The 14,960-nt window shown below is 41.0% G+C and overlaps 1 protein-coding gene and 1 pseudogene across 1 annotated transcript in view; both read right to left on the bottom strand.

Moving 5' to 3' along the window:
* The window catches only part of LOC132130105 (E3 ubiquitin-protein ligase UHRF2-like), a 27,481-nt gene extending 18,437 nt beyond the window's left edge, over window positions 1-9,044 (bottom strand). The window contains exon 1 of the mRNA XM_059541758.1: window positions 8,771-9,044. Coding sequence (XP_059397741.1) covers window positions 8,771-8,923 — 153 coding nt within the window. The 5' untranslated portion in view covers window positions 8,924-9,044. The remainder of the gene's footprint in view (window positions 1-8,770) is intronic.
* A 1,075-nt stretch (window positions 9,045-10,119) lies between these two features.
* LOC132130368 (ornithine decarboxylase antizyme 2-like) lies at window positions 10,120-14,816 on the bottom strand (annotated as a pseudogene).
* Window positions 14,817-14,960: the final 144 nt, after the last annotated feature.

Below are 14,960 nucleotides of genomic sequence, written 5' to 3'. Positions count from 1 at the left end.
TGTTTAATCATTGTTTATTGCATTTGTTCGACTATCATGCCAGTGTGTAAATGATTCTCAGAATATGATTGTAATTATATTTCTCTATCATTCTTTTAGACCATTAATACAGACATCATTGCCAAAGAATAACTGATCTAGATGACAACGCAAAGACTGTTCAATAAATCCATCTTTGTGAAGATCTGTTCTCCGACCCTTGATTCTCTAACCGGAATCCCGTATATATTTGGCCGCCTCAATCAGCATATTATAAAGTTGTAGCACGCCTCCGTTACACATACACTCACACTAATACACTCACACACTCTCACACTCACACACTCTCACACTCACACTCACACACTCATACACAAACACAAACACACACTCACACTCATACACTCTCACACACACTCACACACTCTCACACTCATACTCTCACACACACACACACACACACACACACACACTCACACTTATACACTCTCACACACACTCACACTCATACACTCTCACACTCATACACTAACACACTCACACACCCATACACTAACACACTCTCACACTCACACACTCATACACAAACACACACTCTCACACTCATACACTCAGACACACATACATTCTCACACTCGCACTCATACACTCTCACACTCATACACACTCACACTCAAACACTCACACACACTCTCACACTATCACACTCTGACACTCTCACACACTCATACACTCTCACACACACTCACACTCATACACTCTCACACTCATACACAAACACACACTCACACTCAAACACTCACACACACTCTCACGCTATCACACTCTGACACTCTCACACTCATTCACTCTCACACACTGACTCTCACACACTCATACACTCTCACACTCACACTCAAACACTCACACACACTCTCACACTATCACACTCTGACACTCTCACACACTCTCACTCTCACACTCATACACTCTCACACTCATACACTCACACACACTCTCACACTATCACACTCTGACACTCTCACACACTCTCACACTCACACACTCACACACTCCCACACTCATACACAAACACACACACACACTCATACACTCTCACACTCATACACTCATACACTCTCACACTCATACACTCACACTATCACAATCTGACACTCTCACACACACTCACACTCATACACTCTCACACTCATATACTCACACACTCTCACACTCACACAAACACACACACTCATACACTCTCACACTCATACACTCTCACACACACACTCTCACACTATCACACTCTGACACTCTCATACACTCTCACACTCATACACTCACACACACTCTCACACTATCACACTCTGACACTCTCACACACTCTCACACTCACACACTCCCACACAAACACACACTCACACTCATACACTCATACACTCTCACACTCATACACTCACACACACTCTCACCCTATCACAATCTGACACTCTCACACACACTCACACTCATACACTCTCACACTCATATACTCACACACACTCTCACACTATCACACTCTGACACTCTCACACACTCTCACACTCATACACAAACACACACTCACACTCATACACTCTCACACTCATACACTCACACACACTCTCACCCTATCACAATCTGACACTCTCACACACACTCACACTCATACACTCTCACACTCATATACTCACACACTCTCACACTCACACACTCATACACAAACACACACACTCATACACTCTCACACTCATACACTCTCACACACATACTCTCACACTATCACACACTGACTCTCACACACTCATACACTCTCACACTCTCACACTCATAAACTCACACACACTCTCACACTATCACACTCTGACACTCTCACACACTCTCACACTCACACACTCATACACAAACACACACATCACACTCATACACTCTCACACTCATACTCATACACTCACACTCTCACACTCATACACTCACACACACTCTCACACTATCACACTCTGACACTCTCATACACTCTCACACTCATACACTCACACACACTCTCACACTATCACACTCTGACACTCTCACACACTCTCACACTCACACACTCCCACACTCCCACACTCATACACAAACACACACTCACACTCATACACTCTCACATTCATACACTCACACACACTCTCACCCTATCACAATCTGACACTCTCACACACACTCACACTCATACACTCATATACTCACACACTCTCACACTCACACACTCATACACAAACACACACACTCATACACTCTCACACTCATACACTCTCACACACACACTCTCACACTATCACACACTGACTCTCACACACTCATACACTCTCACACTCTCACACTCATAAACTCACACACACTCTCACACTATCACACTCTGACACTCTCACACACTCTCACACTCACACACTCACACACTCATACACAAACACACACATCACACTCATACACTCTCACACTCTCACACTCATACACTCACACACACTCTCACACCATCACAATCTGACACTCTCACACACACTCACACTCATACACTCTCACACTCATATACTCACACACTCACACACTCATACACAAACACACACTCACACTCATACACTCTCACACTCATACACTCTCACACACACACTCTCACACTATCACACACTGACACTCTCACACTCATACACTCACACTCATACACTCTCACACACACACTCTCACACTATCACACACTGACACACACACACACACACACACACACACTCACTCTCTCTCTCTCTTCTTCTCTAAGTGATGATGTGTTGTTTTGAGTGCTGACAGAGGTTTACTCTGGTGATTGACACTGATAAACTGATGCATTCATCAGTGTAGCATCATACACACACAGCGCTAGAGAGGAGTGTATGAACGGAGGAGATCATGAGCCGGATCTGACATGGGTTTGTGTGAATGTGTGTCACAATCCCACCTCAGACTGAACTCACACTCCAGAAACTTCCTCAGAAAACCAGATCATGACAAAACACGACTGACACACACATCACTCCACAAAACCAGCTCCACGTGACGACAGACAGCAGCTGACAGCAGCACAGAGGAACACAAGTGCACTCAACAGTGAACACTGTCTGATGATGAAGCTACATCACTTCCAGATGCATGCTACCACTCAACTATTGATGCTAACTGTATTTACCTGTATTTGTGTCTTGTTTACAAGTAAAAATCTTCTTAAAAATTATGAAAGCAAGATTAATGTATAAAATCAAAAACTGCTATTGTTATTATTATATATATGATTTTATAACTATTATATATTTCATTTTCTATCAACAAAATTAACATGATAAATAAACATGAATGAATTCAATAAATACATACATCTAATTAGAACTATATATATATATATATATATATATAATAAATGAATATGAAAGAAATCTGAAAAAATGCACACAACAAAAAATTACTAAAACTTTAATTAAAATTTAATTCATATAAAAGTTGTTTTTAGTTCAAGCTGAAGTACTAATATAAATAAAACTTAAAAACTAAAAAAAGAAGAAATTACTAAAACATTAAAATTATAACAACATAAATTAATCAAAATATTTACTAATATATTATAATAAATAATTGTATTACTATATACTATTAGACTATTTAATAGTAGATTAATGATGCTAAAAAAACAGTTTGTGGCATTTTTTATGTAATATAAAGAAAACTATATAAAATAAACCTAAAAACATTAGAAAAACAATATATACATTTTTTTTTAAACTTAAGACTACAATTTTTTTTTAAACGTAAAAAACAAAAACAAAAATAAAAAAAATAAAAACTGTACATAATTTCATAACTATACTAGAGTATTTAATACAAAAAAAAGATATAAAAACAGCTGTTAGTAGGAGACCAATTATGTCCCTTTTTACAAGATTTATAATAAGTCTCTGATGTCTGTGAAGTTTTAGCTCAAAATACCCCACAGATCATGTTTATAGCTTCTTGTTTAGGAAGACGCTTAAGACGCAGCTTTTGTGTCTGTCCCTTTAAATGCAAATGAGCTGGTGCTCCCGCCTCCCTTTGCAGAAGAGGGCGGAGCTTCAAGAGCACATGCTCTGGCAAAACAAGAGCACTCCAACTGTACTGTGCAGGAAAGGCACTTTTATGAATAAAAATAACCACATAGATTTTTACCATTAAAGGCTGGCCATACAACAAATTATCAAAGTGATTATTGCATAATAGGTCATCCTTAATTTTCTAGCAATAAAATTTAAGTAACATAATAACTCTGAAAACACAGCAAAATTGCAAAAAACTTGAGCTAAATTAAAAACTATTATACTAAATAGTTATAAAACTAAATATTAACAAAATATTATAGAATGTAATAGTAAAGCAATTTATTTTTAAAAAATCACAAAGATTTTAATGTGCTTTTATTTAAAAATAAATATATATAAAAATATATATATATTCTTATTAAAAAAAAGACATAAACAACTAAATTACTGTAACTTAAATTAAAGGCATAATTCTAAATATTAACAAAATATTAAATTACAGTAAAATTATAATGATTTTAAAGTGCTTTTATTTAACCGTTAAGTTTATTAGAGCGTTTCAGAATTTTGCCCAGTGAATTATGGGTAAGAGAGTGATGCGACAAATGTTAATAATATAATTAACAAAAAACAAACATAAATCTAAAGATTTTAATTAAATGAAAATCAGTTGTATTTTTTTATATTAAAAGTATATATTTTTAAAATATTATATTTATTTTTCTGATTCCATCCATCCATCCATCTTCTTCCGCTTATCCGGGGCCGGGTCGCGGGGGCAGCAGTCTAAGCAGAGAACCCCAGACTTCCCTCTCCCTAGACACTTCCTCCAGCTCTTCTGGGGGGACACCGAGGCGTTCCCAGGCCAGCCGGGAGACATAGTCTCTCCAGCGTGTCCTAGGTCTTCCCCGGGGTCTCCTCCCAGTGGGACGCGCCCGGAACACCTTCCCGGGAAGGCGTCCAGGAGGCATCCGGAACAGATGCCCGAGCCACCTCAGCTGACCCCTCTCGATATGGAGGAGCAGCGGCTCTACTCTGAGCTCCTCCCGGGTGACTGAGCTTCTCACCCTATCTCTAAGGGATCGCCCAGCCACCCTGCGGAGAAAGCTCATTTCGGCCGCCTGTATCCGGGAACTTGTCCTTTCGGTCATGACCCAAAGCTCATGACCATAGGTGAGAGTAGGAACGTAGATTGACCGGTAAATCGAGAGCTTCGCCTTGCGGCTCAGCTCTTTCTTCACCACGACAGACCGGTACATCGACCGCATTACTGCAGAAGCTGCACCGATCCGTCTGTCAATCTCCCGTTCCATCCTTCCCTCACTCGTGAACAAGACCCCAAGATACTTAAACTCCTCCACTTGAGGCAGGAACTCTCCACCAACCTGAAGTGGGCAAGCCACCCTTTTCTGACTGAGGACCATGGCCTCGGATTTGGAGGTGCTGATTCTCATCCCAGCCGCTTCACACTCGGCTGCAAACCGTCCCAGTGCATGCTGAAGGTCCTGGCTTGATGAGGCCAACACGACAACATCATCCGCAAAGAGCAGAGACGAAATCGTGTCGTCACCAAACCTGACCCCCTCCGGCCCCTGGCTGCGCCTAGAAATTCTGTCCATAAAAATCATGAACAGAACCGGCGACAAAGGGCAGCCCTGCCGGAGTCCAACACGCAACGGGAACAAGTCTGACTTACTGCTGGCAATACGAACCAAGCTCCTGCTCCGGTCGTACAGGGACCGGATAGCCCTTAGCAAAGGGCCCCGGACCCCATACTCCCGGAGCACCCTCCACAGGCCGCCGCGAGGGACACAGTCGAATGCCTTCTCCAAATCCACAAAGCACATGTGGACTGGTTGGGCAAACTCCCATGAACCCTCCAGCACCCTGTAGAGGGTATAGAGCTGGTCCAGTGTTCCACGGCCTGGACGAAAACCACACCGTTCCTCCTGAATCCGAGGTTCTACTATCGGCCGGATTCTCCTCTCCAGTACCCTGGCATAGACTTTCCCAGGGAGGCTGAGAAGTGTGATCCCCCTGTAGTTGGAACACACCCTCCGGTCCCCCTTCTTAAAAAGAGGGACCACCACCCCGGTCTGCCATCCCAGAGGCACCGTCCCCGACTGCCACGCGATGCTGCAGAGGCGTGTCAGCCAAGACAGCCCCACAACATCCAGAGACTTGAGGTACTCAGGGCGGATCTCATCCACCCCCGGTGCCTTGCCACCGAGGAGTTTCTTGACTACCTCGGTGACTTCAGCTTGGGTGATCGACGAGTCCACATCTGAGCCCTCAGCCTCTGCTTCCTCAATGGAAGACGTGACAGCGGGATTGAGGAGATCCTCGAAGTATTCCTTCCACCGTCCAACGACATCCCCAGTTGAGGTCAACAGCTCCCCACCTTTACTGTAAACAGCATTGGTAGGGCACTGCTTCCCTCTCCTGAGGCGCCGGACGGTTTGCCAGAATCTCTTCGAGGCTGACCGATAGTCCTTCTCCATGGCCTCACCGAACTCCTCCCAGGCCCGAGTTTTTGCCTCCACAACCACCCGGGCTGTAGTCCGCTTGGCCTGCCGGTACCTGTCAGCTGCCTCAGGAGTCCCACAAGCCAACCAGGCCCGATAGGACTCCTTCTTCAGCTTGACGGCATCCCTTACTTCCGGTGTCCACCACCGGGTTCGGGGATTGCCACCTCGACAGGCACCGGAAACCTTACGGCCACAGCTCCGAGCGGCCGCTTCGACAATGGAGGTGGAGAACATGGTCCACTCGGACTCAATATCTCCAGCCTCCCTCGGGATCCGGTCGAAGCTCTGCCGGAGGTGGGAGTTGAAGATCTCTCTGACAGGAGACTCGGCCAAACGTTCCCAGCAGACCCTCACAGTACGTTTGGGTCTGCCGAGTCTGTCCAGCTTCCTCCCCCGCCATCGGATCCAACTCACCACCAGGTGGTGATCGGTTGACAGCTCCGCCCCTCTCTTCACCCGAGTGTCCAAGACATACGGCCGGAGGTCGGATGAAACGACCACAAAGTCGATCATCGACCTACGGCCTAGGGTGTCCTGGTGCCACGTGTACTGATGGACACCCTTATGCTTGAACATGGTGTTCGTTATGGACAAGCTGTAACTAGCACAGAAGTCCAATAACTGAACACCGCTCGGGTTCAGATCAGGGGGGCCGTTCCTCCCAATCACGCCCCTCCAGGTGTCACTGTCGTTGCCCACGTGGGCGTTGAAGTCCCCCAGTAAAACGACGGAGTCCCCAGTCGGAGCACTTTCCAGCACCCCTCCCAGAGACTCCAAGAAGGCCGGGTACTCTGCACTGCCGTTCGGCCCGTAGGCACAAACGACAGTGAGAGACCTATCCCCAACCCGAAGGCGCAGGGAAGCGACCCTCTCATTCACCGGGGTAAACTCCAACACATGGCAGCTGAGCTGGGGGGCTATAAGCAAACCCACACCAGCCCGCCGCCTCTCACCATGGGCAACTCCAGAGTGGTGAAGAGTCCATCCTCTTTCGAGGAGTTAGGAGTTTTCTGATTCCATTTTTTCTTTTTCTTTTTTCAAAAAAAAAAGGAATTGGAAAAATATTTAACTATATTATTAAAAAAAGAAATAAAAGACAACAAATTAAATATCAAAAGTTGCATTAGATGCAATTATAAAAATGAAACCTTTAGTCCACCTCAAAGGCTAACTGAAAATAAAACGGTAATAAAAACTAAATTAGATATCCAAAGAATATATAATAATAATAACCCAATGGTTAAGACTCTTCAGGAGTAACACGCATTAAGGCCCGTTCACACCAAGCACGATAACTATAAAGATAACGACAAAGATATAGTTCTAAAAATCGTTCTCAATATTAAAGAATAGCAGAGTCCACACTACAACTATAACGATAAAAGCATAGAGAAACGGTATTGTTGGAATCATTTTCAGAACGATTTTTTTTCCAGCTGATGAACGATACAAACATTGACATCTAATCAGAATCCATCCTGCTATAACGAGCTCGAGGATTTAAAGCGGCAGACGCACGTGCGCCCAGAATAAACAGATGATATCGTTCGCTGGTGTGGACGCTAATATCGTTATCTTTATAGTTATCTTTCTTGGTGTGAACGGGGCTTAAGAGTCAGTTTGAATCATTTCAGTAAATCTGCTCATTTCAATGAATCGATTGCAAACACAGTTCTGATTCATTTACTGAATCACGCACAGATCATCAGCGTGTGAAAGTCAGTGGTATAAGATCAAAATTCAGAATTTTATTTTCGCATAATTGCAAGATAAAAACTTGCAAATTAGATTTTTTTTTCTCTCAGAATTGTTGAATATAAACTCATAATTACGATTAAAAATATATATATAAAAAAATCACTTTTTTTTTTTACAGTGACGGAAACGGACTTCCATACACTAATACCGGAACGTATTTTCCAATTAATATTGTTATGCATATTTTTAATATATTTTAATATTTTCTAAATATATTTATGGTCACATTTGGGGGTCCGTGACATTTAAAAGAGTGAAACTCATGATTTAACCAGTATGAGTGATGCTAGTTCGACTAGTGTAAGTCACACATGACGCGTGTTTACATGACGCGAGCGTTATTATGGATCGCGCACCGCTCTGGATCAGGAAGTTTTCTGTCTGAATCCGGATCCGTTGCGAGAAGCGGATTCCCGTGCGAGCGTCTCTTACCTGTTTTCCTCGGTAGAAGAGCCTCTGCTGCTCGGGCTTGACGTTGAAGATGTCGCGGATCTTGACGCGCAGCGACTCGATCTTCGTGAGGCGCGACAGATCCTCCACCGTCCGCGTCTCTTTTCCGTCAATCGTGCGGATCTGGATCCACATCGTCGCTCCGCGCCAACCGACCGACGAGCGTCAAGAGCAGCGCGAACGAGCGCGGAAAGTGCGTATGTTTGGGGGGCGTCAGGGGCGTACGCGCTCCTCTGCGGGGGAACGCGCGTCACGTCAAGTCTCGCGAGGCGATGAGAAATCTCGCGAAATGTAAATATGGGGAGGGGGGGGGCTGTGCTTTTAAAGATACAGAAACACTTTAAAAAACGTTCTAAAGAGAAAAACTGTCAAAATGAGATTAAGATATCATATATATCTTAATAAGTATTAAAATAAATGAATACAAACAATAATAAAGGGCTTCTAAAAATTTAGAGATGAGATTAATATATAATAAGATTTATATATGTGTATATTTATTAAAATAAATAAAAAGCAGTAATAAAAAACATTTACAAAGATTGGGTAAAAGCTGTAACAATAGAAAATTAATGAATGAAATAAATATTACATCAAATAAATTAAATTACAATAAATCAATAATTAAAATAATATGATGAAAATATGTAGTAAAGGAAGATGCTTTAAAATTAAGAATAATTCTGTTATTTGTAGAAACCGTAACTGTAATGTTTGTATTTGATTAGTTTTATCTAAATCAGTTTTTGATTTATTCATAGTTAATCTTATTAAATATTAATATGTAATAGCATACTACTTTATAAGTATAAAGATATAATAGTAGTGTATTACAATTATAATCCTTATTAATAGCAATATTTATTAATTTATTATACAAGTTAATAACAGTATGTCACTTCGACTAATCTGAATTTATGCTAGTTTCTGTAAAAACAAGTTCTTTATTATAATTAAAAATATAATATTTAATATTCAAATTAAATGTTAATATTTAAATATAAATCTTGTGCAATTACTCGTGATCTAAATAAACACAAGATAAATAAATAATTGTTATTCTAACTAAATGAATAAGACTAGATTATAATAATTAAAAATTATTATAAATTAAAATTTAGATTCTAAAATAGAATAGCTAGACATTAAAGAGCAGGAATACACAATAAAGAGAAGTAAATAAATAAGATTAGAATAATAACATTAAAAAGATCCAATCAAAATCAAGAGCTTATGTCTCCATATGTGTAAGTGACTTTTTTGTACATTATAGAAAAATGAAACATTTTAATGTTAAGAAATGACTCTAATGTGGATAAGAAAACATCTCACACTTTAAATAATATTTTTATTATCACAGAAGCTGTACGTGTACCACTACGGAGGAGAAGGAAAATAAACTACGGAGATAAGAGCACAGCGACACACAACAAACGCTAAACATGCTGCTGATACACGAACTCGAGAGCTTTGGAGCGTCTGTGTCCTTTCCTTTCAAGGTTTGTACCAGTCGAGAGAAATCAGTCACACGATTCATCCCCAAAATATTACAAATGGCATTCTGAGGTAAAAAATGACCGTAAACGCTGAACAGAAGAGCCTCAGAAACCTACAATCACAGGCTTCGACATTAAAGAGCAGAAATAAACATCCAAACCGAAGGCAGAAATTACCTTTTGTACATTCCAGAACATCAGAGAAACAAAAACACAAGCTTTAAAAGCGAACCGATTCACTTTAAATGAGTCAAACAGTACATGAACGATTCTTCCGCTCCGTCTGAAGCCTGTAGATGATCAGAGCGCTTCACAGGACGCAGACGGAGCAATGAGAGGAGGCTAGTCTTCATCAGAGGAATCCCTGTCAAAGCTGTAGGCCATGAAGAGAACGTCAGGTCGAGCAGGGACCAGAGCGTGGCCCGGTTTCACCACCTCAAAGCCCAGGAAGCTGAACGTACGCATCAGTTTCACTACAAGAGAGGAACACACACACGGGTCAGTGCAGCGCGCACACACACACACACACACACACACACAGGTCAGTGCAGCGTGCACACACACACACACACACACACACACACACACACACGAGGTCTGAGCAGAGCCTGACGTACCTCGATCGTCTCTGTTCTTATAGAAGCAGACGAACACACTGACGACCTTCAGATGTTCTTCAGCAAACTCCAGCAGAGAGACGAAGCTGAAACACAAAGAGTCAGATGAACAAAATGTTAAAATATTATTTGGAAAAATCTTTTTTTCCTAGTTGTTGTACTGGATGAACTGTTGTACTGTAAAATTCCATTTTGTATTATGTATTTTATACAAAAGTTGTATTTATTTTTATTCCAATTTGTATTTAAATATTTTAATCTCATACTTTATTTTTAACTTTAATCTTTTAACCTAATATTTCAGTCTCATTTTATTTTTAAATTTTTCAGTGTGTTATATTTAATTTCTTATTCTAAAATAATTTGTATTAGATGTGTGTATTACACTATAAGTATTAAGTATATTATTTATTATTTTATCCAATATATTTTTATATTTTAATCTAAATTCATTTAAAACTATATTTTAGTTTCATTATTTCAATCTAAAATTATCCAATTTGTATTATTTAATTTAAATCTCAATTTTAATATTTAATTTTAATGTAATAATTTATTTTTATCAAATATATTATATTGCTGTAATATTTTATTCTAATCTTTTTTATCTTATTTTTGTTCTCTAACCATTTCCACAGATCCCAGCACACTCTCGAGGACCGGAACTCAACTCTAGATGTTCGGGTGGTTGCCGGGGTGTCGTGTGCGGTTGCTAGGCGCTCACCTCTCTTTGCTGCCCTCTGGAAACGGTTCGCAGGGAATCTCCACGAACAGGGCGTGGCCTCGAAGCACCGCCTCCCATTTAATCACCCGGGAAACAGTGAGCTGACTCTGGAAGTGCAGTATCCGGGGGCGACCGGCCCCAGCGGGCTCTTCAATCACAGTCAACTTCCTGTCCTGAGAGCCAATCAGAAGACGTATTTGTTAGGGACACGAATCACTTCATATCTGCGTTCGGTTCGGTTCTGTGATTGGAGAACTTCTGTTTGACTTTACTAGCATTCATCAGTGACTTCCTTTTTCTCTTGATTTTTACTTTGTTAATAATAATTACAAATAATAATAAAAATTAACAAAACCAATACATATTCAGTAGAAAACTTCAAATAGATTATAATTTTCCAAATACGTTTACGTATATTTATTGTATTGTATTAATAAAAAGCACCTCAAATACTCAAATTACTATCATTAGGGGTGCACCGAAATTTCGGCCACCGAAAATTTTCGGCCGAAATGGCATTATCGGTTTCGGGCCGAAATAAAAAAAACAGCCGAAAACGTAAACCGAAAATGAATGTCACCCGCCCCTCCCATCCGTGAGCAAGCGCTTAGGTTTCACTCACGGTCGAGCTGTTATCACGCGTCTGCCTATCAAAGATTAAACATGTCAAAGGGCTGTCACAATCAAAAAAAGCTTGTCACAAAAGCTGCACAATCCATCGGACCAACCAACACAAGTTTCAAAAACGAAAACAGGGAATCGATTTTAACGGCCTTCTCTCGGAGCGCGTCCAGCTCGTCACTATACGCTCGCAGCGAACGCGCGTCACACAGAAACTGCAGGTTCTGACACACACACACACACACACACACACACAGAGCCTATTAGTGCATAATATCAATGTAGCCTTCAGTAATGTTTTTCATTGATGTTATGGCAGTCCACATTGCTGACTTGTGTGCGTCTCAAGCGCCCTCTTTACGTTCGCCCTAATGCCTGTTTAGTTGTCGGTGGATTTGCCTATATTTGTCGTTGAAAAACGGATCAACGCCAAATATAGGCAATTTAGTAACGATTCAATGAACACTTTGCCTATGTCTCAAAAATCGAACAGGATTTTTTTTTCACAAAAGTGACAGCCCTATACGAGAGGACACCAAAGTTGCAATATGTAACATTTGTTCTGCAAAAATCTCCAAAATTGTGGATTTTTTTGCACAATTTTTAAAAAACGATTTTATTTGATGGAACATAAAACTTGAAGAATAATTATCTATATTTATTGTAAAAAATATTTTATGTTTTGTTATGTAACTGTTAATAAAAGTTTGATTATTATATTGTGATTTTTCAATTCAGATCCATTAAATCCAAGCAATATATATATACGTTTTTAAAAGAAGCCATTTTCGGCTTCAGTTTTGGTTTTCGGCCAAGTGCATCCTAAATTTTCGGTTTCGGCGCAGAATTTTCATTTCGGTGCATCACTAACTATCATTCACCCTAGTTTTCTGTTCGCACAGGTTTCTAAGTACTTCCAAAATAACAATGTTTATGACTTTTAAAAAATACAATTAGAAATATAAACTGATATTAAATCAAGAACTAAAAAACCCTTGCCAATTAACAGCTTGTAGAGCGTAGTATGTAGTGTGCAGTGTGTAGTGTGCAGTGTGTAGCTTGTAGAGCGTGGTATGTAGTGTGTAGCGTGCAGCTTGTAGTGTAGATACTCACAGAGTACAGCTGCTGCTGCGGTGGTGGTGCCGCGGTGGATGCGTGATCCCGTGCTCCATTCCCTCGCCCACCTGGGATCTTCAGAGGTGGGTGAGGGGCATCAGGAACACCACAGAGGCCCCGTACCAGTGGAAGTACTACAGCACAGCGACAGACTGAGAGAGAGAGACAGAAACACACACACTTCATATCTGGTCTGCCAGCAGGACACACAGTTTCACAAACATTAACTGCAATCTCCAGCTCATCTCTTTCCAAACTGTTCTCAAGCGGATCAACCCCATGTAGTACTATGTAGGATACTTAATAATGGTTATTGATACAATTTAGTCATTTTACAAGGTCTGCATCAAAAGATGTTACAAAAAAAGCAGGAAGATGAGAAAATACAGTAAATATTTCTTACCTTATTGCAACACACATAAATACCATAAATATTTCACGACATTCCTTTCAAGGTCACGTTCAATCAAGCCACGAAAAGTGAGTAATAAAGTCACGAAATATCAATTATCATAATTATGCAATACATGTAACTGTTGCATAAGATCTCATCTAACCTAACTTCCAATCTAATTCCAACGGACAACACAAAAACACTATATAAAACACAGTACAACACTATATAACCAACCAAACATATCTGAATAACTAAACATGTCGGCGTGATCAAAGGCCCGAGGCGGATGACGTAACGACGGCATCTGTGACGAACGTGCGAAAACGAGGCATTCGACGTCAAATCACAAAACAACACGACTTAATAACGAAATCAACACAGTATGAGCGTTAATCAATCGAAAATATAGTCATATACCGCTGAATGGAAAAATAGAAAACAATCGGGTGTGTGAATGAGAGTATAAAGGGGTAACATACATCCGATTAGGCCACAGATGCTAGCATCTGATTTCAATCAGATGGATTAAAATGTATCATAAATAAGGGGTTGCAACACTTTAAAGATGTAAAAGTGTCACGTACTGTGTGTTGGCGGTCGCAAATGTTAAACGCGATTAAAAATCAACCGCTAATATTAGCATTAGCCTTAAAGGCCCTGAGAGAAATTAACTCGCGGTTGAAAATTAAGACAACGGCTCGCGCTATTATGACTCTATAAAGTCATATTTACAGTGTGCGGATGACGTGAACGGTTGCATGTGTGTGTGAACGAGCTGTTAAAGAGCTGAAAGTCTCTCACCTTCCCATCATGTCGTTAACACTGTTACTGATCGCCTCCATGATGATGCTAGTCTCACACGGTTTATTTCCTTCTTTCTCGCGGGCAAAGCAATGACTGTTTAGGATCCGCTGGAGGTTGGATTTTACCATCCGGCCTCGGGAGAGTTCACGGCAACTGTGTGCGCTCGTCTGCTGTCGGCTGAGAGTGAGGAGCTCAGAGGCGGAGACGCGACAAAAACACGCACCGTGCTACTACGGCGAAGGCGCGGCTCATGAATATTCATCGAGCCGTAATGACGTCACGTAGCGAGTGGCGCTACGCATCGTACGTGCACCAGAGCACATGCTTAATTAATATTCAAAAGGAACGCTTTCAGCCAATCGGCTAGGTCAAGTGTGCGAACGAGAGCCTGCGTCAT

Source organism: Carassius carassius, chromosome 47, assembly GCF_963082965.1.
Source record: "Carassius carassius chromosome 47, fCarCar2.1, whole genome shotgun sequence".
In the NCBI taxonomy this organism is placed as follows: Eukaryota; Metazoa; Chordata; class Actinopteri; order Cypriniformes; family Cyprinidae; genus Carassius; species Carassius carassius.
This window is presented reverse-complemented; position numbering and strand designations above follow the sequence as displayed.